This window comes from Sorex fumeus, unplaced genomic scaffold, assembly GCF_029834395.1.
Source record: "Sorex fumeus unplaced genomic scaffold, SorFum_2.1 ptg000037l, whole genome shotgun sequence".
In the NCBI taxonomy this organism is placed as follows: domain Eukaryota; kingdom Metazoa; phylum Chordata; class Mammalia; order Eulipotyphla; family Soricidae; genus Sorex; species Sorex fumeus.
In genome coordinates, this window is record NW_026606094.1 from 400,635 (window position 1) to 423,278 (window position 22,644).

At 42.9% G+C, this 22,644-nt stretch overlaps 1 protein-coding gene across 2 annotated transcripts in view; it reads right to left on the reverse strand.

The window, feature by feature from the left end:
* The window catches only part of KLHDC10 (kelch domain containing 10), a 66,851-nt gene that overhangs the window by 10,918 nt on the left and 33,289 nt on the right, over positions 1 to 22,644 (reverse strand). The window contains exons 2-4 of one of the 2 annotated variants that reach the window (XM_056118044.1): positions 19,617 to 19,703; positions 2,507 to 2,728; positions 316 to 470 (exon numbers count right to left, since the gene is read on the reverse strand). In XM_056118044.1, the coding sequence (XP_055974019.1) occupies positions 316 to 470; positions 2,507 to 2,728; positions 19,617 to 19,703 (464 nt within the window). The remainder of the gene's footprint in view (positions 1 to 315; positions 471 to 2,506; positions 2,729 to 19,616; positions 19,704 to 22,644) is intronic. The other variant, XM_056118045.1, reaches the window with a different exon arrangement.

Below are 22,644 nucleotides of genomic sequence, written 5' to 3' on the forward strand. Positions count from 1 at the left end.
CTGAACTCACGGTGATTCAATAAAAAATAAATAAAAATATTAACCCACAGTAAGACATTTTTTTTTCCAGGGCAAGAGAGATAGAACAGCGGGTAAGAAAGGTGCTTGCTTTGCACGTGACAACCCAAGTTTGATCCCAGGAGCCCATATGGCCCCCACAAGTACCGCCAGGAGTGATTCCTGAGTGTAGCCAGGAGTAATCCCTGTGCGTCAGCTGGTGTATCCCAAATGCTCCTCCCTCCCTCCCTGATGAAAAATGATCTTTCCTTTCACTTGAAAGACCATGGGATGGAGGACATAGCCAGCCCCCGATACCTGTCCGTAGATGCGGCTGGGCTTCTTCCCCCGGCAGCTGAGCAGTGCCCATCGCTTATACTTCACGTTACAGACATGGACATCGTTGCCGTTGCTCTCACCAAAGGGAATGCCGGTGCCTCCAAACACTAACAGGTTGTTTCCATGCAGCACGACTGGGGAGGGAGAAGACAAGTTCCACTGACGCACTGGCTACCTGCAGTAACCCCGAAGAGCTGAGGGCTGAAACGCGTCAGCACTCACGCACTCAGGACGGCTCTGGCCACCGCCACCTCCTTCCCACAGAGTTGCGTGGGGAGGGACCCACGGCCAGGGCGGGGACTAAAGGCCAGAGCTCACTGCTTGGTACCGGGCTTGTATCCAAGACCCATCTCTGGAGCTCCGGAGAGACTGTGCACGCAGTGCTAAATGACGCAAACTACCAAGCACTCCCGCCCATTACAACCGCCCAAGTGCACAGGGAAGCAGAGAATGAAATACCATCTTTGCCTCAGCAAAGAACCACTGAGAGGAGGGATGAAGGGATAAAAGAATCATTCCGTTTTTTACCAGGGGAATTATCTTCACATTTCAAATTATAGCTTCTGTCATCTTAATCCGCACCACATAAAATGCAAGCCTGATACCCTGCTAGCAATTCTGGCATTCTTTCCTATGTATTCTGCAACTGCTGTGCAAGTGTGCACACACATACATGCTTACATGTACTCTCCATCGCTCTCTGATGGCCAAAGAGTGCTACCGTCTGATATAAATGGCGTTCTCCAGCGTTTCACTCAACAGAGCGTGAACGATCAACAGCCAGGGCTCTGCGGCCAGCAAGAACTACACTTCAATTCTCATGGAGCCTTATAAAAATTAGTGTCTCTAAATTTATCTTTCCAACAATTGTCTGAGGTAGGGTGGACCGTTATCTTGTCCATTTTTATAGCTGATAACCAGAAATTGAAAACAGTTTAAAATCAGCATTTCTCTGGGGCTAGAATGCTATTACAGAAGGAAGAGAAGGTGCTTGCCTTGCATGCAGCTGACTCAAAGTTCGTTCCCAGCACCCCATATGGTCCCCAAAGCATGGTCAGAAGTGACCCCTGAGCACAGAACCAGAAATAAGTCCCAAACACTGCCAGGTGTGGCCACAAAACCAAAATAAATAAATAAAAATCATTATTTTCTCAACCAGGGGCCTTATGGTCCCCATAAAGGCTTCCAGGACATTCCAAGGGGGTCACAGGTAAAAGTCAATGGGGGACACCATGGCAGGAGACTAGGGGGCCAAGCAGTAGGAGAGGAAGCCTAGAGGAAGAAAACAAAGTAGAAAGAAGTTCACAGTGAGAGAAAGGGTGCGAAATACTGGTTCAATACTGGCTAGAGGCATAGAAAGAACCTTGCCAAGGGGCTGGAGCCATAGCACAGCAGGTAGGGAACCTGCCTTGCATGCGGCCAACCCAGGTTCTATCTCTGGTATCCCATCTGATCCCCCACACCCCCCCAGGAGTGATTCCTGAGCAGAGAGCCCCGAGTATTACCCACCGCATCCAAAGGAAGTTGTGAGGACTGGCTGGATCCCAGGTGCGCACTGCTCTGCTCAGCGTCACTATAAACCCCCTTCGATGGCCTTCTGTTACATTTTCCCTGGTGTATATGTTATTCTCTATACTAAACTCTGCAATATTAATCTCAATTCATAGGAAAGGATCTTGAAACTAAAGGTCATCTAGCAAGGACTGGAGAAACAGCACAGGGGATAAGACACCTGCCTTGTACACAGCTGACCCTGGGTGAATCCCAGGCTTCGCATTTGGTTCTCCAAGTACCCTCAAGCATGATCCCAGAGCACAGAGCCGGGACTAAGCCCTGAGCATCACTGGGTGTGCTCAAAACCCATCCAATCCCCACAACAACAACAATAATAATTTTTAAAAGATCAGCTGGCAGGTAAATGGTATACAACTAGATTAAAACTCAGGCCTAGGCTATTATTATTGCCACTGGGAAAAAATAGGTCCAAGCACATAGCTGCATCCTATGTCAGTTATTACAGTCGGGAGCTGCATAAGGTCGGCTGGCCCACGACAGGCAGCACACATGCCATGCCCGACAGGCAACACGCATGCCTGGTGCCCCCAGCCCCACCAGGCGACGCAAGCCGGCCCCACAATCATCCGCCCGCCCGGACCTCGCCGGCACTCACGTGACATGGACGCCAGCTCCCGGGGCATGTAGCCGTCGGTGCCCATCTGGTGCCAGACTCCCGTGGCGAAATGGTAGCGCCAGAGCTCCCGGAAGAGCGGGTAGTCCTCGTTGTCCGGCCCGCCCGACTCGTCGTAGTCGGGGTTGTAGCCTCCGAACACGTAGAGGTTGGTGCTGTCGGCCACGCAGCGGTGCCCGCTCCGAGCCGGCGGGGGTCGGTGGCCTGCAGGAGGGGGAGAGCGGGGTCTTGGTGGGCCGGCTCTGCGGCCGGAGGAGGGGCGCGGCCGGGGCAAGGCTTTTAGGTGCTGAGGTTATTTTAAGGATTTCCCATGTGCTACTTAGCATTTTAAGGAGCTAGTCTCCACTCCTATTTCATAGGACTGTTTTCAGGGTTTGTATCTATAGGATGATCCGCCCCCCCAAGAGCACCAAAATGACATTATAAAACTCGGGGTGGGGGTGGGGGAATGGCTGATAATTAGGAGTTTTCAAGAAAAGGGGGAGGAATTTAATAATCCCAAAGCTTAAAGGATAGTTCATTTCCTTAAAGGAAAAAAAATAAATCAGACCCAAAGGCCAACTCAGTTTAACTGTAAATATTAGGATATTATATAAATATGATCGCAAATGTGAGTCAGAAATTTTTAAATGCACATACATAAAACCTTTGATTTTTCCACTATACACTTTAAAAAGAAAGCTGGCTTATAAAGAGTTTGATGTGAACTTTATAATTTAGATGCCATGTCAGTCACTATGGCTATCCACAAAAAGATGCTTATGTTTATGTCTGAGATAAATATACTTGGAGCATCTTTCATCCTATTAGGAACTTCACTGATAATAACTATTTCTATAATTTATATTTAAAAGCTTTCTGAAGTTTAAATTATATGAACTAGTTCACTAGAATTACTTCACTAAGATTATTTTAATTTAAAAAATTATATTATGTCTGCTGCCCTTGCCATTTTTATACCAGTCTCCACAAACCCTTTCATAGCAATACAGCCAAAGATGTTTAAATATATCAGGATGGGGTAAGAAGTGATTCTGGCTCTCAGCCTCTAAATACACGTCTACTTTCCTATGCTGGAAATAGATACTAGTGTAATGTTAATTTGCCAGACAACTGGGAGCCTAACAAGCAACTTTTACACAAGTATTTATTACCAACGTGACATAGGCCTGATGCTTTTATTTTTCCAAATAAAAAACCCACTTTGAGACCAGAGCAATAGTACAGCAGGTAGGGAGTTTGCCAACCCAAGTTCAATCCCCGGCATCCCATATGGCGCCCCTAAGCACTGCCAGGAGTAACCCCTGAGTATTGCTAGGGGTATGACCCAAAAAGCCAAAAGGGAAAAAAAAAAAAACATTTCCAGAAACAGAAAAGAAACAGCCCAGTCACTAATACACCAATGATGTTCTCTGAATTCAGCCTGACCTGTCAGTCCCGGGACTGGTCTCCAGCTCGAACCCAGCCCCGTCGCCCTCCCGGCTAAGGCTAGTTTTGCCCTCACAGCCCAGCCTGCATCAGTCTTGCTCTGCTGCGAAAGCAGAATCCCTCGCCTTTGACCGGTTTGCTCTCCCTCCCCTCACGCCCATCTGAGCAAAGGCTTCCAGTCTCACCCATGCAATCTTTACTCTATGAGGCCCCTCACAACTCAGTACTGTATTAGGATGCTCATGTACAATAAGTGGTAAGATTGGTGCACTGCAATTATGGAAATAACATGAGCGCAACATGAGGCAAAGTAAAGTCAGAAGATCTGCCAATGTGCTGGGATTTATCTCAAGCAGTGAACTCCATTTCTCAACTCAAACACATGAGGGTGGGTGTGGAAGAAAGGGCAAAGGCTCCTAGAACTATCAAGGTTTGGATCCATGTTCTTTCTCGCTACTTCCTTGAGCCAGTTGCTGAACCCCCACTTGATCACTTGACATCCCGTTACTTATCGATTTGCTCGAGCGGGCGCCAGTAATATCTCCATTCGTCCCTGTTGCATGCTAGTGTAGCCCAATGGCGTCTGCTTGGTCTAACGACCCCCCACTGAACGTAAGTTTTCTCATCTAGACAGGGGGCTGCGGCTACTGTGGCTCACAGATTTCTTACATATAGGAAGTTAAATTGCTTAGTGATGTATATAAGCATCCTTCCAGAGGCTGTGCAATACCTGAGGGTAGAGACCCCTAACTGCCTTCATCCTTTTATTACCAAGACTAATGGGTACAGAAAACACTGGACACATTTATAACTCGATTTCTCTACTTCTCTCAACACCCCCTGCCCCACCCATGCCAGGGATCAAACCCGGGGCCTCACACCTGCAAGGTAGGCATTCTACCACTGAGTCCCAACTCCAACCCAGTATTTCTTCTGTTCTCTAAGTGAACTTTAAACTTCTCAAAAGCAACGATCACAGATAACGAATATCCTGTACAACACCTAACACAGTTGGGGATCTACAATAGGCACACGAATTAACGTTGAATTTGGCTTCTGGGCAGGGTAGACAAGGATAATCAAAGCAGTGTACCACTCTGGGTGGATTTCAAGTTTTGTTTTGCTTTGTTTGGTTTTGTTTTGAGGAGACTCCAGGCTGTGCTCGGGGTTTATTCCTGGCTCTGTGCTTAGGGATCACCCCTAGCACGGCTCATGTGGTGCTGGGGATTGAACCTGGGTCAGCTGCATGCACGATAAGTGCTTTATCCCATGTACGATCACTCTGGCTGCTAACTCTTTTTGTAGTGCTGGGCCTCAAACCCAAGACGTCAAACATGCAAAGTAAATTCTCTACCACTGAACTTTATCCTGGGTCTTCGATATTATCATGGTTAAACTTAAGAGAGACAATTTCAGGAAGGAGAGTTGGATTATGCGATGGTCTCTGCTTTTAAGAACTGGCAAGACACAAAATGTTAAGAAAAAATAGGGGTAAAACACATGCCTTATGTGTAAGAGGGGCCCTATATTTGACTTCTGGTACTCCCAAACAAACACAAAACACTGAGCAAAGTTACAATGATCAATAGGTGAGAGCTCTGGGAATCTCTATCACAGCATTTGCTTCATTAGCCACAGTCAAAATAATTTTGTTTTTTTCTTCAGGGGGTAGGGGGGCACACCTAGTGGTGCTCAGGAATGATTCCTGGCAGTGAATCATTCAGGGGGCCTTATGGGATGCAGGTGATCAAAGTCTGGTCAAAAACATGCAGGGCAAATGCCCCACCCACTGTACTAGCTCCCCAGCCCTTCAGTATAATCTTAGAAATGGTATCATGCAGGGCTGAGGCTGCACACATGTACCATATGCCCGCAGTACCACACAGCCTCCTCAGCAGCACCACATGTGGCCCTGGAGGTCCCTAAACACTGGGGGAGCCCTGGAGGTCTCCGGAGCCACAGGGCCTGAGCAGCACTGCATCCTCCGACCCTCACACCCAGTTGCCAGCTCACTGGCTTGAGTATCATCAGGAGTGGCCCTGGCACTCCTGAGCCTCACTTGGGAGACAAGCTCCCCCCAAATAAACCAAAATGCTTTGAGGAAAATATGGCAAGAAATGCAATGTATTCGAGGATTTCGCCTAAGTGGCTATACATCAGAAGACGACAATTCCTAAAAAAACACTGCCAACTATTTTTATGACAAAACTCATGAATATGAATCAAAGGCTAAGGACTTCGCGAGAAGATGACTTTACATTTATTCATGCTCATTCATTCAGGGAGTCAAAAATATCCTATTGGACACCTGCTCTGGCCCATCTGTAGGTGCTGGGGCAGGAGGACATGCTGCTGGTATCTCTGCCCTCGGGAGCCCTGAGCTGCGGCCACACAGTCTGAAGCAGCGCCTACGGGTAATATCTAATTCTCCTGGGCTGGGAATGAGGCTGGTCCAAATCCAACAGGTCTGAAGAGTACCCACTGAATTTTAAAGACCCAGGATCCGAAAAAGATGTTAAATTACTAATTTTGATTTTAAATCTATGCAAAAAATGATTCCTTTTCCTGGGTTGAACAAAAACGGCAAAATTAACATCAGTTTCTATTTTTTGGTGGGAGAGGGAGTACCAAGGATTGAACCAGGGCCTCATTCACTTTGCTGTCTGTCTTTTCTTTTTTAAACAGGGCTACTAGAGAATTTTTTATTTTGTAGCTCATGTAATGTTCCTACTGGACAACACTGAATCTATCTCAATCGCTGGCTTCTGTAAATAATTTCATTATCTATGCAAATTAAACTGCAGGGGAAAGAGCATCTGATCAATGTTTGATAAATATTAAACATCCCTGTCAAGAAACTACTAGCTGGGAGTAAAGAGATAATTCTTCTTTCTCTATATCAGTAACTGCAGATTTCTTGGAAAATACTTATAGTCCCAGAGTGACTAACTCATGAGAAAGCTGAATTTCATTTTGAACAAATCATGGGAATCTGTCAGGCTAATGTCATGGAAACTAAACATTAATTTTCATTATGCAAGGTAAAGCACAGGCTCACCAATCTTGATCAAAATGAATTTGGGGGTTTTAGCATCTTTAAAGCAGTTAGGTGATTCCTCTCTTGAATTCCCCATGAACAAATCCCACACTTCCAAAAGTGCCTTCTACAAATATCTCCCGCAGGGCTGGGTCACCTGACTCAGTTTTAGAACTGGACCTGGAGCCAAGCTGAGCTCTCTGCATGCAGCAGGCGGAAGGGGTGTGTGCCCAGGACAGCCGACCCATCAGCTCCCCCACGTGCTCAGCATGTCACCAGGACTGGCTCAGAAACTTACAGGAGGCAGGAAAATGGACTTAGCTTCTGGCAAATGCAGAGAGAAGCCAGCTACCTGTGTTTACTCCACACATTTTTTTTTTTAATTTTTGGGCCATATCTGCTGTGCTCATGGCTTACTCTTGGCTCTGCTCAGAGAGAACTGCTGGTGGTACTTGGGGGACCACACACAGCACTGGGATCAAACCCAGTGAGCAGCATCCAAGGCAAGCATTACCCGTTGCATTAGCTCTCTGGCCCTACAACCAGCATTTTAATAAGGCTTCTTTCCCACATACTTATATGCGAGCATTTCTAGAAATACAATTTCTGGGTCAAAGGACTATATATTCAAAATTGTTAGATGCAATATTGGCATAGCAATGTATCTCGCGCCAGAAAGTGGAACAATTTGTCCTGCCTCCTAGAAGTACAATGGTGTATGTGACCTATCTCGTCATGCTCTTTTTAATTTAATTTGTGCAAACTGGTGCCAGGCTACTTTTTATTTTCCTGGTTTACTAGTTCACATGTTTATTGGATTACTTGCACTTCTCTGGGGAAGCACTAGATCACATCTATTGCCCACTTTTCTTTCCATTGGGTTGTTTTCTCACAGATCTATAGAAAGTCTTTCTTCCAGACTGCTACTTGTCTTTTTACTTTCTAGGGTGGCTGGCTCAGTCTTTTCATTCAAGGTTCATTTGCCTTAAATCTCTACATTGTTACTAAACCATAAAAGTAGTTTCATTTCTAACAAAATCCTTTGCTCCTCTCGGACAGCCTGGCAAGCTACCGAGAGTATTCAATATGCCAAACACAGTAACAAGAAGTTTCACAATGGAGACCTTACTGGGCGTGCTCAAGCAAATCGATGAACAACGGGAGGACATACAATGTTCATATTAAAAACATGACCACACCCAGAACTTGTTATTGTTATTATAATTATTATTAGTTGGGGGGCCACCAGTTGTAGTTACTGGTTTTGGCATATCGAATACACAGCGGATAGCTTGCCAGGCTCTTCCGTGGGGGCGGAATACTCTCGGTAGCTTGCCAGTCTTTCCGAGAGGTTTGAGGCCCTCCATGTTCCCGGAGCGAAGAGATGCCATTGGGCTACACTAGCACGCGACAGGGACAAATGGAGACGTTACTGGCGCCCGCTCGAGCAAATCGACGACTAACGGGAAGTTAAGTGATTAAGTGATTAAGTGGGGGGCCACAGCTTGTGATGCTCAGGGCTTACTCCTGGCTCTGCACTGAGATCATCCAAGGTGGTGTTCAGGGAAGTATTACCGAGTGACAGGAATCAAACCCTGGTTGGCTGTGTGCAAGACAAGAGCCCCGCCCCCTGTATTCTCCTTCCAGCCCCAGAACGTATTTTTATATATTTTATGAGGTGTGGCTCTATTTCCTATCACTACCACTTCCCCCACCCACCACCCACACCCTACTCAATAAAAAAAAAAAAGGCTACTGTCTCCTAATCACTTGTGAAACATACTTTCTATGTTGGTTGAAATAACACTTTAATTTTCTTCTAAATTAATATGTTCTTGAGCGTAATTAGGAAAATCCCAACACCAGGTCTAATCACCCTGGGCCAAAGTCTATTGATCGTAAAGAATGCACACAATCAATATAAAACAACATCACAGAATCCTAAGTGCAAAGCTTGCAAATGAAGTAGCATATAACATTTACTGCTGAGTTAGTCCATTACTTACAAGGTGTAGCTATTCTCTGGATATATTAGCAAACACTGGTGGTAAAGTAATTTTATTTTGAAAATCCTATTTTTATTATTTTTATTGTGGGGGGCTATACCTGGCAGCACTCAGGGCTTATTCCTGGCTCTGCACTCAAGGATTACACTGGCAGGACTCAGGGGGGTCACATGGGGTGCCAGGGATCGAACCCAGATTGGCCACATGCAAAGCAAATGCCCTACCTGCTGTACTATTGCTCCAGCCCGGTTAAGTCATTTTGCATATGCATATATCTGTTGCTTAAATTATGAAATAATTAAAAACATCAAATACCCTAGCAGAAAAACTCAGCTGAACAGGTCAGTCAGTGGCCTGAAAAGACAAGTCCCCTATTGTCCAGCTGGAATCCTGCACTGGACAGCCAAGGCAGTGGAGCCAGCTGGCTCCAACTCCCTGCTGTCCCAGAGGCCCTCCCACTCCAGAGCCTAAGCAACCCCGGCAAGCCTAAGAGTTGATGGGGTTGCTTTTGCCTAAGAGCGCAAATGTCAATGTCACTTCCTGGTTAAGTGTCTCCAAGCTCTCAGTGAGATACATATAGATACACAGTAAAGATTCAGCTTCTGAGGACCTAAGAACAGAAATTAAAGGGGTGGGGAGTGGGGGGTTGAATTGGGAGGGGAACACTGGTGGAGGGTATGGTGTTGGAATACTATATGCATGAAGCCCTACCATGACCAGTACTGTAAATCATGGAGCCTCGGAACAAAACAAGAAGAATAAAAATAAAGTGAGCTTGCTTTGGCAGACTCTTGTATAGTCAAGAGTTAAGTTTCAAGTCTGAGCAAAGCTTACCTGAGGTCACTGTCACCCTCTAGGACCTAGTTACATGTTAGCATGGGCCACTGGACTCACCCTGTTCCACTAATTCTTGATTTCCATACCACACAAATTATCAGAACTCTGATGTACCTTTCAACATCTAGGACACATTCCCCTGTATATTCTTTTTCAAAATTTCCCCAGCTATTTTTCCCATTTAGTCTTTCAATGAACCCTAAAATCAATCTAAAAAAATCCCATTGGTAGTTCTTTCCAGGTGACCAAACAAATGTCACCAGTAGTGGGACCAAACAACACCATGTGTGGTGAAATGAAAACAGTACTAATTTCTGTTCAAAATGTATATGCCAAATGAAACAACCCCAAACCAAATTCTACACTGTAACTAGTTCATACTATTGTAGAATGTCAAGGCTAAAGATACATGAGAACTGAATGCACAAGGGTTACTCCAGGGTCTGGTTCCAGGCTACTATGATACAACAAATATCACAATCAAGCTGAATCATGGGGCTGGAACAACAGCACAGAAGGTAGGGCATTTGCCTTGCATGCGGCCAACCTGGGTTCAATTCCCAGCATCCCATATGGTCCCCTGAGCACCACCAGGAGTAACCCCTGTGCATCACCAGGTGTGACCTCCCCCCCAAAAAAGGGCCGAATCATGCAGATTTTCTGGTTCGCCAGTGCCTATAAAAGTCATGTTTACATTATACTATAGCTCCATTAAGTATGCAATAGCATTGTTTAAGAAGCAATGTACAGGGCTGGAGTGATAGCACAGCGGGTAGGGCGTTTGCCTTGCACGCAGCCAACATGGAAGACCCAGGTTCGATTCCCAGCATCCCATATGGTCCCCCGAGCACCGCCAGGAGTGATTCCTGAGTGCATGAGCCAGGAGTAACCCCTGAGCATCGCCGGGTGTGACCCAAAAAGCAAAAAAAAAAAAAAATGTCTTTGTTCTTCAGAAATAGACACTAAATTGTGTAGGAGTCAATGGGTATCAGGTCTGCAGTCTACTCTCAAGTGGTTCACACAGAAAACACTGTTCAGGCATATGCATCTATATATTATGCATGGAAAAGGGAAGAAGGGTTCAGCTAATCAGTGGCTGAATAAATAGCAGTACTCCTACATAAAAAAAAAAAAAAGGAAAAGGGAAGGGTTAGATGAGAGAGGAAAGAAAGACAAAGTGAGTGTGATCCAGTACCACCATTTGGGGAATATGAATGAAGAACATGGGGGGGGGGGGGGAATTATCACTCTTGTAACTTCTCTCTGAAATTATGTCTAAACAAATACAAAATAGGGGCTGGAAAGATAGTCCAGCAGGTAGGGCACTTGCCTTGCACATAGCTGAACCAGGTTTGATCCCCAGCATCCCACATGGTCACCCAAGCACCACCAGGTTATTACTGACTGCAGAGCCAGGAGTAATGCCAGAGCATTGCTGGGTGTGGCCCCAAACAAAACAAAACAAAACAAAGCATAAAAAGAAAACTGTTAAATACATCTGGGATACCATGTGAAAGAATATACTTTCTAGCCAGTTATTCTTATCTAGTTTTGCTATTAGTACAGCTAATATTAGCATTGTTTAATATTCGTATGTGAGGGCAGGAATGTGAGTACAGTATGTAGGATGCTTGCCTTGCATGAGGCTACCCTGGGTTGGATCCCCACCCAAGGTTGCCAGGAGTAACCCTTGAGTGCAGAGACAGGAGTAAACCCTGAGCACCACTGGTGTGGCCCAAGAACAACAACAGCAACAAAATATTATTGGGGGCTGGAGCAATAGCACAGCGGGTAGGGCATTTGCCTTGCACACGGCTGACCCAGGTTTGATTCCCAGCATCCCATATGGTCCCCTGAGCACTGCCAGGGATAATTCCTGAGTGCAGAGCCAAGAGTAACCCCTATGCATTGCCAGGTGTGACCCAAAAAGCCAAATGTGTATATATATATATATATATATATATATATATGCACTTATATATATATTAGTATGTGCAGGAAGGGGAAATTATAAGAGATGCAAAAACATGAAAGCTGATCTTTGTTTTTCTTTATTTGGGGGGCTGGGGCAACATCCAGGATACTCAGGAGTCAGTCCTGGCGGTGCTCAGTGGGCATGTTCATTACCAGTGATTGAACTAGGATTGGTGCAAGCAAGGCATGCATCTTACCTGCTGTACACAATCTCTCTCACCCATTTGTTTTGTTTTTGTGGTCACTCCGGTGGTGCTTGATACTGGCTCTGTGCTGACAGGATATGGAGCGCCAGAGATCCAACCCAGGGTTCCCATATGCAATGTGCTCCAATCCTCTGAGTGGTCTCCCCAGCCATTTTCTTTATTTACACTCTTCCACTAGGAACGATAACAAATCAGGCCAGAGCGACAGTACGGAAGGTAGTGGACTTGCCTGGCACATGGTGGACCCAGGTTCGATCCCCAGCATCCTATATGGTTCCCCAAGCACTGCCAGAAGTAATTCCTAAGTGCTGAGCCAGGAGTAAGCCTTACGCACCGCCAGGTGTGACCCCAAAAAACAAAAAAGATGTTTCTGAGATGCCCCCACATTATGAGGGGAAGAACTGACTTGCTTATGTTCACTACCAAACAGTATTTCTTCGTATGAATAAATGCCACGTTTGACTTCCCTAGTCTGTATTACGTGAGTGGACATCTGGGTGGTTTCAAGTCAGGGACTATTTAACATTGCTAGGGCAGTTTTTGTAATGATTTCAGTTGTACAGGGGCCTACTTTTTGTTTGTCTGTTTGCTTTTTTTTGTTTATGGGCCATACCTGCCAGTGTTCAGGGCTTACTCTGGGCTCTGCACTCAGAAATTACTCCTGGTGGCGCTCAGGGACCATATCGGTTGCCAGGGATCAAAGGGGCTCACATTTTGTGGGCTATAAATCTAGCAATAAAATTTTGAAGCCATTAATTAAATAAAATTGTTCTTTACTGGATTATTTACAAAACAGTATTGCTAGTCTTTTTAATGTGACAATTCCTGTGGGTATATAAACTGACCTCACTGTGGTTTTAATATGAATTTCTTTCATTATTAATGAGATTGAGCACCTTTTAACATTTACTGGCTAACTGAAAATTTCCCTTTGGAAAAAGCTGCTCAGGTCTTTTAAATATTCTTCCACCAAGATGCCTTTCTTTTTCTTAGTGGTTTGTAACAAAATTGCTATATATATCCTTGAGATTAAAAAAAAAACAACTTTACTTTTCACCCTATATTATTTCCATATTTATAATTTTCTTTTGATAAGCATATATTATACTCATATATTCTAAAGCAAGGGTGCCAGAGAAATGGTACAGTGAGTAGGGTACTTGCCTCACAATGGCCGATCCAGGTTCAACCCTTGGCACCCCATATGGTCCCCCAAATCCACCAGGAGTGATCCCTGAGCACAAAGCCAGGAGTAAGCCCTGACCACAGCTGGATGCTGCCCAAAAATCAAAGAAAAAATATTCTACAGCAAAAATAAAATGTTTAGCAGTTTGAATTTTCCCTATCCTCAATTTGCATGTCATCTGGAATGTTATAGAATGAATAGATACATAAATATAGACATACATAAATACTACTCTTCTTTTATTTTTTTCACCCAAGTCCTGAATACTTCTATATCTTCTATATCTTAGAAATATTTTTCTAACATAATAGCCTTTGGAGCCTTTAGAAAAACAACTGGTTTTACTAGTTTCTTTGCAACCAGATGCTTATTGAGTTCCTTCCTTCCTTCCTTCCTTCCTTCCTTCCTTCCGTTCTTCCTTCCTTCTTTCCTTTTCTTCCTCCTTTCCTTTCCTTTCCTTTCCTTTCCTTTCCTTTCCTTTCCTTTCCTTCCTTTCTTCCTTCCGTAATTTTCTCCAAATAGCACAGCGGGTAGGGCGTTTGCCTTTCATGCGGCTGACCTGGCCAACCCAAGTTCGATTCCTCCACCCCTCTTGGAGAGCCCGGCAAGCTACCGAGAGTATCTTGCCCGCACGGTAAAGCCCAGCAAGCTGCCGAGAGTATCTTGCCTGCACGGCAAAGCCTGGCAAGCTACCCATGTATTTGATATGCCAAAAACAGTAACAACGAAGTCTCACAATGGAGACATTACTGGGCCCGCTCGAGCAAATCGATGAACAACGGGAAGACAGTGCTACAGTGCTACAGATGCGTGTCATAAACTTTCAGAGATGTTATTTTGACCCACCTAAACATTAATAAAGATGGGTAGAGAGTTCTGTATTCAAAATAATTTTCTCCCAGAACACTGAAGGTGTCTTCTGGCAAGCTATGTTATAGGTGAGACATTCAACATATCATATTCTTAGTCTTAAGCTCCTCTGTTTCCTGATTTCTAGCACTGAAATTCTAAGTAGTTTCATAAAAATTGCCCTTGCATGGGTGGAGGGAATGGTACAGCAGTGTTAAGGTGTTTGTCCCTTCATGGGGCTAAATCCAGTGGATCCTTGGCATCACATGTGGTTCCCAAAGCACCACCAGGAATGACCCCTGAGCACAGAGCCCTAAGAACTACCAGGTGTGGCTTTCCCTACAAAAGACAAATGCCAAAAATTGGTGTCATGCCTATTATTTAACATCCCACCTGCATTTTTATTTCCACAATCAAGGTGACAATGTAGCTACATAATTATTTGGTAATATCTTTTCCGCAAAAGCACTTATTTTTTAACTTTATGGTTCAATCATTTGACTGGGGAAACGTCCATTGATCACTGACCTGCTTTGTTAACCATTTCCATCATAATCAGTTATTTTATTTATTCGTCTTAGTCATCCTCTTTCAATAGTCTCCCTAGTCCCCATTCATGGCCATAAACAAAGGGTGAGCTGATTAGTAACTCTAAGAAGGTCTGAATTTTCTCATCAATCTCATTATTCTATTTCCCCATCTGCAAATATGTGTCGATTCGATAGGGGTTCTCTGCAGGTAAGTGGTACAATGAATGGCAGACAAGTTTCCCCTTAGCAGTCAAGAGAAGGGACGTGGTTTTGCTTTCCGACAGCTCAAACAGGGAAGGGTACATTTTGATGGTACAGGCTTTAAGTATGTCTCAGTCCTTGATGAAGCTCCCTCTTTTTTTCTCCCCAGCCCACACCCCCATTCTAATGTGAAGATCTGGTACCCCAAGTTCTGCCTTGTGTCCGAGCACCCTCACCAAACCCAGCGTACAAGAGAGCTGCTTGCTTCACCCTTCCCAAAGCAACCCCACTATTTTGCTTGAAGAGGGATTCTCAGAGCTTTAACCTCAGAAGCATTGCTGTGGCCAGAGGTTGTTACACGATGGATGGGAGATGAGGAGCAGGGCAAAGAGCTACTTTAGACTTGGCAGTCCCTTATTTGGACCGAACTGCCCCCCAATCTGCTCCCTCTTCCTCCACCCCAAGCTGACCCCAAGCTTACTAAGAAATCTGGACTACTATTCAGGACTAAGTTTTATTCTGTTCTGGTTTCCCAATCCATATAATTCCAGTCGCTATTGCAAAAATGTCTCAAATGTTCTACTTTCATAACAATTCTAGCAGCTAACATGAATTCAACATAGGCTACATAGAAAAAAGTTTCTCAGGGATGGAGCAATAGTACTACAGGGAGGGCACTTGCCTGGAATGCAGCTGACCCAGGTTTGATCCCTAGCACCCCAAATGATCCCCGGAGCCTCACCAGGAGCGATCACTGAGGACAGAGCAAGGAGCAGGCCATGAATACTGGGTGTGACCCAAAACGAAACCAAAACTAAACAAAAAGAATAAGAAATCTGTGCTGGAGAGATAGCACAGCAGGTAAGGCCAACCATGATTCAATCTCACTGTTCCTGGTTCAGTCCCCAGCACCACCTCTGGCCCCCAGGGTACTGCCAGGAGTATGCCCTGAGCAGAGTCAGCAATAGCCTCTAGCAATGACAGGTATGGCCCAACTGCCCCACCCCTCAAATAAGGAACTTGCCCAGAGTTATAAGTTGGTAAATAGCAGTGACTGGATTCAGACAGATGATCTAGCTTCTAATTATTTTTTTTGCTGTTTAATATGATTATTATTTTTTCTTAAAGTAAAGTTATCGTGCCCATTTTGGAGCTAAAAGTGAGAAAGTAAGTGGGTGCATTCTGGCCACCATTCTGTTCTCTAGAACTAAAAGCAATGGCTTTTACTACACCATCATTTTAACCGTTTCTAGAAAATATTCAGGATCTAATGAAGGAATCCAGTGACAGAAAACAAGCCCTGTGAAACTGTTCAATCAAAATCAACCCAGATCATGAACTGGACTCCCCAAATGAAGTTTTCCATTTTGGGAATCCAATCCACATCCTATGTTGTGTAGCTGCTTTAAAAAAAAAAAAATGACACCAAGCAATGGCATTTCCATGTTCTTTGCAACCAACAAATTGACTGGCATTCCTGAGAAGATGGAAATTACCACGTGCTTAGCCCCATCCTCTTCTTAACACGGGACACATGTAACAAACCTCCAATATGCACTGTCCTTCCAGCTAGGCAGGAGACAGGAGAGCCACCAACTCTGTCCTCAGACAGCTGAGGGCAGCTTCCGGCACTCTCCACCAGAGTGCTGGGGGCCCCGCAGCACAGAACAAGCAAACGGGCCTCCCGGGGAGATGCCTGGAAACAAAACTTAGACCAGGTGTTTAAGGATATGCTATTTGTTTGAAGACATTCAACTAAATTTATCATCTTTTCTGTCAAATCTGTCCCCTCTCTTCACCTGTACACTCCTGATAATAAAAAATATACTAATAAAAATAATTTTTTAAATAAATAAAGGTCCATGCAGAAAGCCAGGGCCTATCTTGACTTTTCCTTCCTCTCCTTCAACCCATGTAATTCCACTTCTTTATATTTCAAATCAGTTATCTACTCTATCCAGACTACTGTCTTTGTTCCAGCCCTTGACAATGAAAATAAATTTGTAAGTGGGCTTTGAATAAAATCTCTTACCTAATTGAAAAAACAAAACTCATCCTTTAGCTAGCAATACAGCTCAGTGGTAAAGTGTATACTTCACATGTCCTAGGCTCTATCCCCAGTACCAACAAGTATAAAAACAAAAAGTTGTCCTGAAAACTCCCCCTGCACGGGACACAGTACTCCTCTGGGCCCTCTCAACTTCCTGCACTCTGTTTGTACCACGCTGAACTTCCCACATTTTCTACAAGCACCATGCCCTGTTTCGTTGCTTGGTTCCCCAGTGTAAGATGCTCCAACCCTCCCACCAACACCTGTGCAGTCTTTTCCCTCCTGAAAAGTCAGCCTGACAACCTCCTCTCTCCCTTCCGAGTAACACTTCTGCGGACACCCAGGCCGAAACACCTCTCAGGGCACTTGCCACCGAAAAATTTAAACTCAAATCAGTCGGTAGCTGCTGACTTGATTCTCTCATCTCCAGATCATCCACGCTCACAGAGCACCTGCTACAAGGGAGCAATCAAGAACTACGGAAAAGACAGAAGAATGAACGGAACAGTTAACGAATGAAGGTACTCAAGTCTGTGGAAGCTCGTGAGGTAATCAAAGGCGAACATGGAGAGAAAGACAGAGCACTAGAACAATGCCCCCTTGAGTGGGTAGGAAGGAAGAAAGAAGCTAGTGAAGGCAAACAGAATGAACAGTCAAAGAGATAGGAAGAAAACATCTAGGACTGTAAAGGTAAGAAACCCAAAGGAAGAGAAAAATGTAAGAGGGTGCAAGCAGTCACTAGCCTCAAACCCTGCAGGCAGGTCAGGGCAGGAGAGCACTGAGACAAGGCCCTGTGGACACTATTGATGTGGCACGACCCCCTCCACCCCCAGCACAGTGAGAGACCTGCATGCTCAGCCACTCAGGATCTGAGGGCTTCTACGGTAATCAACGGTATCAGACTTACCTGGGCTACACTCTTTTTCCACAACTGAAAGAAACGGAAAACCAACAACCATCACATGAAAACAAGATCCCACCATCTGGATACATTATTACCTTTGTTTGGGGAACTGGAGGGTGGTGGTGGTGTTCTATTTGTCAATAATAAGTATTATACTAAAGTCTGTAAACAATTTCTTAATTATTTCATTTTAGCCAAACCAACTTGGCTTCCTTGTTGCTAATGAATAAATTAGTGTTCTAATTTATAAATAGAAAAAGAAAACCTGGTATCAAATTAGACATGTGCACATCTTTCCTCCAAAAAAAAAAAAGGGCACTGAAATCACTTCTTTGTATCAATATTTAACTCAGCTATGTGATATGCCAACTCAGTAATTCATCTTAACTCACTCAGGCTTGACGTTATTCGTTTCATGCTCTGTAGTTTGGCTGCTGAAAATAGGTGGGACACCAGATAATCATCGAGAGCAGCTGCAGGATTTCCCCATAGGTTTTTGGTTTTAGTGTTTTGTTTTCTAATAATCTTGTCTGTCAACATTAGATACAGTGCTTTACAAATAATAAGATCTAAATGACAACATGAAGCATGCTTGCATGACAATTTGTTTTATCTAAAAAAACAGTGTGAGCAAAGTTACAATCGTTGGGGCTGGAGTGATAGTACAGAAGGTAGGCTGTTTATCTTGCACATGGCCAACTCAGGTTCAATCCCTGGAAACCCTAGCGGTCCCCTGAGTACCACCAGGAGTGATCCATGAGTACAGAGCCAAGAGTAACCCCTGAAGAGCCCAAAAACAAACAAACAAAAAAAAACAAAACAAATAAACAAAACCCCCAAAGTTACAACCCGTTCCTGAGATTTTTACTTTTCTCAATACAGACTGTTTTTCTGGGGCGGGGCAGTGGAGGGAAAAGCCAAAGGAATGCAACATCTCTAAAAGAGGAAGAATCAGGGCCAGGGCAATAGCATGGTGGATAGGGCATTTGCCTTGCACATAGCTGACCTGTGTTTGATTCCCAGTACCCTATCTGGGATACCAAGCCCCACCGGGAGTGATCCCTGAATGTAGAGCCAAAAGTAAGTAAGCCCTGAGCACTGCCAGGTGTTGGCTCCAAAAACGAACAAAAAAATTAAGAATCACTAGTCCTAAGGATGTGAACATTTGAAAAGCTTTTGATACATACTGCCAAGCTGAGTCCAGAGAGCAGTGTAAAACCCACACTACCTTCACTGTGCAAAACCACTTTCCTAGGCCCTTGCCAACACTGCCAAACTTAAGTTTTTATGACCTAACAGGTAAAAAAAAAAATCTTATTTAAATTGTCATACTTACAACAGTGAAAATATTTATTTGTTGACTTTTTCTATTTATAAACTAGTTATGTTCTTTTACATATTTTCCTCGAGGGCATTGCTTTAAGACTACTGATGGCTCTTTATATATCTATGATATTACCTATTTGTTATATTTCCCCTTTATTATTTTATTTAAGTTTAATATGAGATTTACTAATCATATTTAAAAAATTATTTCCCATGTGCATATTTTATTAATTGTCCAAAGTTCTTTTCTTCCTTTCTTTTTTTGGGATGCCTCTATTCCCTTAAGAATTTTAGTAATCTGGTTACAGCGTAATAGAGATACCAGTGAGATGATTTATCTTTACCACTGAACATACATAAGTCTAAGTCCCTAAAATAATTACAATTCCAATAGTTGTCGACATGAAACATAGGTTTAAAATTAAGTTCTTGATCTCTGTTACTCTAATTTTAGCTGTTTAGATGATTTTTAAAAACCAGAGCTTTGAGTTTAGAAAATTCATTCAATGTTCCCTTAAACCCAAATGAAGCACAGATCTCTTGCTAGTTATCACCCACCTCTCAAAAACCTGTTAGGGATCCTTATGATGGGACAGGACTGAATGAAGCGCCTCCTAACTGGGTCCCATCGTATTTTCTTCTTACCTGTTACCACAATTATCAGCAATAAGTCAGACACATACAACACATGGCAAATAATACATAGTTACTGCAGTTATAAAGACAGAAAAACAGGAAACAAAACAATACTTGAATACAGAAAGAAGTGATGCAAAGTAGCATTTAACCCTGTTTTGGAAGTCAAAACAAAATTAAATTAGTATATAAGCAGTGATGAAGTTTTCAACAATTATCTCCAAAAGAACACAGACAATTATGCGCACCATTTTTGGAATTCTGGTTCAAACAGATTTGCATTCAATAATCACCAATGCCATCTTGTGGCAAAAATTCAGCAGTTTTATGAAAAGAATAGAAACTGACTTTCTCTCTTTTTTTCAAAGTCGGCTGAAGCCAAAATAGGAACTCTGATTATAACCAATTCAGCACAAGTTGGGCTCCTGTTGTCTTCTGGGTTTTGGGAGAATTCTTTGGTCAATTATATGATTAAAGAGGATAAAGTCAATGGCACCATTTTCTAAAAATGAAACAAATGGATTTTGCTACAATGGAAATGTTACAGTAGCTCATTTCAACCAAATAAAACAAGCATTTAACATCTTGGCAGATGGAAGGAGATTTGTCTCCCTGTCCAGGAAGCCGTCAGCTCCACATCAACCCCAATTAAAACGTGCTGTCTTGGCTTTTTCCCTCTGGAGAAGCCCCAGTTCTCTCTTGAATATGTACCTCTCTTTCTCTCACTTCATAATTCTCTTCATTTCTTTAAATAAAACTGCTTTTTTCTTTTTTTAAGAAAAAAGAAAATCCTCACTTCTAGCACGTAAGAGAAATGCCAGATTTCACATAGAAATGTTAAATGGACAATTTAAATTTTGTCTCTTCTGAAAGTTTCAATAACTCCCAAAGATAGCTCTTGTTGGCCATAAAAACAATTAACATTGGAATGCATTCATTTTCCAAAGAGCTTTCACACACATATTACCTCCTTTGATCCTCACAACAACCCTTATGGATTCAAGGGTGATTTCTTAAGCACCTGCTCTGTGAGGGTTACAAAGGGCTGATACCCCAGTTCTCATGAGCTCCTGGGCTGAAGACTTCAGAAACTCAGTAAATCACTGCACTACAGTGAAACAACTGCTGTTAAGAGGGCATTCCAAAAACACTTGGAGGAAATTTTATCCTCTTAATCTTGCATTTAAAATGCTAAAGGAAAATTACATGACAACAATGTAAGAGGCAGGATGCGATCTTTGAGGTTCCACCACTAAAAGCTGCCTCCTCTCCATGCTGCCTACTCTGTCCCTGCTCCTCATCGTTTTGCTTTGGTCATTGGAAATATATTGAGATATTTATCAGCAAGGTCTGGTTAGCTTCATGTAGTAATTGTGCACAGAGACTATAAACTCTGGGCAATTAAATGGTATAATCGGCACATGTAGACTTAAGACAGACTCTTGGACAAGGGGGAGAACTCTTTATCCTACAGAAGAACTTATCTTTTCCTTCGCTAAGTCTTAATTAAATCACTAGTTTCGAAATGTTGCAGATCCTTGCAAGGCTAACACAAAAATCAAAAAATGTGGACAAGGCAATGCGCTTTTCAAATGCTTATATATTCCATTTAAAGGCCTGTCCTTTTCTCGGAGATTCGAAACTTTTAATATTAACATGAATAGTCAGTTTTCTTTACTTGATGAGATTTGGTGTAAAAATGGTTCCTGGGTTTACTTTTTCTTGGAAAAAGTTATTTACAAAACTATGGATATCATATATACTTTTAAAATTTACAGGTTTATGGCATCCATAAACATATAGAGAAACACAGTTTTAAATCAATATAGTATTTATTGATGACTCAAGTTCAACATTGTAAACCACACTGTCAAAGGATACATAAGATGTATAAACACTTCCCTTGCCCTCAAGAAGCTTAAATTCTAATTAGGGAGACAAGACAGACACAGAAAACAATTAGCAATACAAGACAGAATATAACAAGTGATTAGCTTATAATTTGACATTTTATGTATCAAAATCATTAAAATGTACATACCCTTTGACCCAGCTATTCCACTTCTAGGAATTTATTCCTAAAGAAATAATCATATATGCATGGAGAGATGTATAGACAAAGGTACCATGATATCATTTATAATGGTATAAAATTAAAAACACTTTGACTGTCCAATGGTAGGGAGATGGTTAAGTATGCTAAATAAGCATACTTAATTACATTCATATCCTACATTGCACTAAAAATATATAGATACAAGAATATTTACTAACAGGAGAAAACATTCATGATACATTGCAAATGAAAAGTCCAAGGTACAAAGCAGTACTAAAATTTGATACCATTTTAACAAAGAAAAAAGTGTGCACATGTATTCATGAAAAAATGCAGGAAGTATAAACAACAAATTTGAATTATGGTTTTCTCTGGGTGGTTAATATGAGCAACTTTTGTCTTTTTCTCCTTAGTATTTGTCCCAAGCTTTCTCATTACTCTTAGTATTACTTTGGGGCTGGAAATGAGATAATACGCTATAGTAATTTTTTTTAAGTTATGGTCAACAAAATACTGTCAAGAAAAGTAGCAAAGTGTAAATAGTGGCAATGTTTTAGGGGATGGGGATTATTCGAAATTGTGACGATTTATGTTTTAATGGAAAAATATGAGACAAGTTTTGAAAAACGAAGGGAGTAACAACAGTTACTAGTGAACTGGAGTTGTAATGAAAAATCCTTTTTTTCCCCCCTGGGGATCAGAGAGAGCACTAGTACAGCAGGTAGGATGCTTCCTTTGCATCTGGCCAACCTGAGTTCGATTCCCAACACCTCACATGGCCAGGAGTGATGCTGCAGTGCAAAGCAGCGCTAGGTCTGTGAAGGCCAGAGCTGCTCTATGGAGGTTATTCATATCACACAAGCACTGAGTTCAGAACCCACGTTTTCTTTCTGT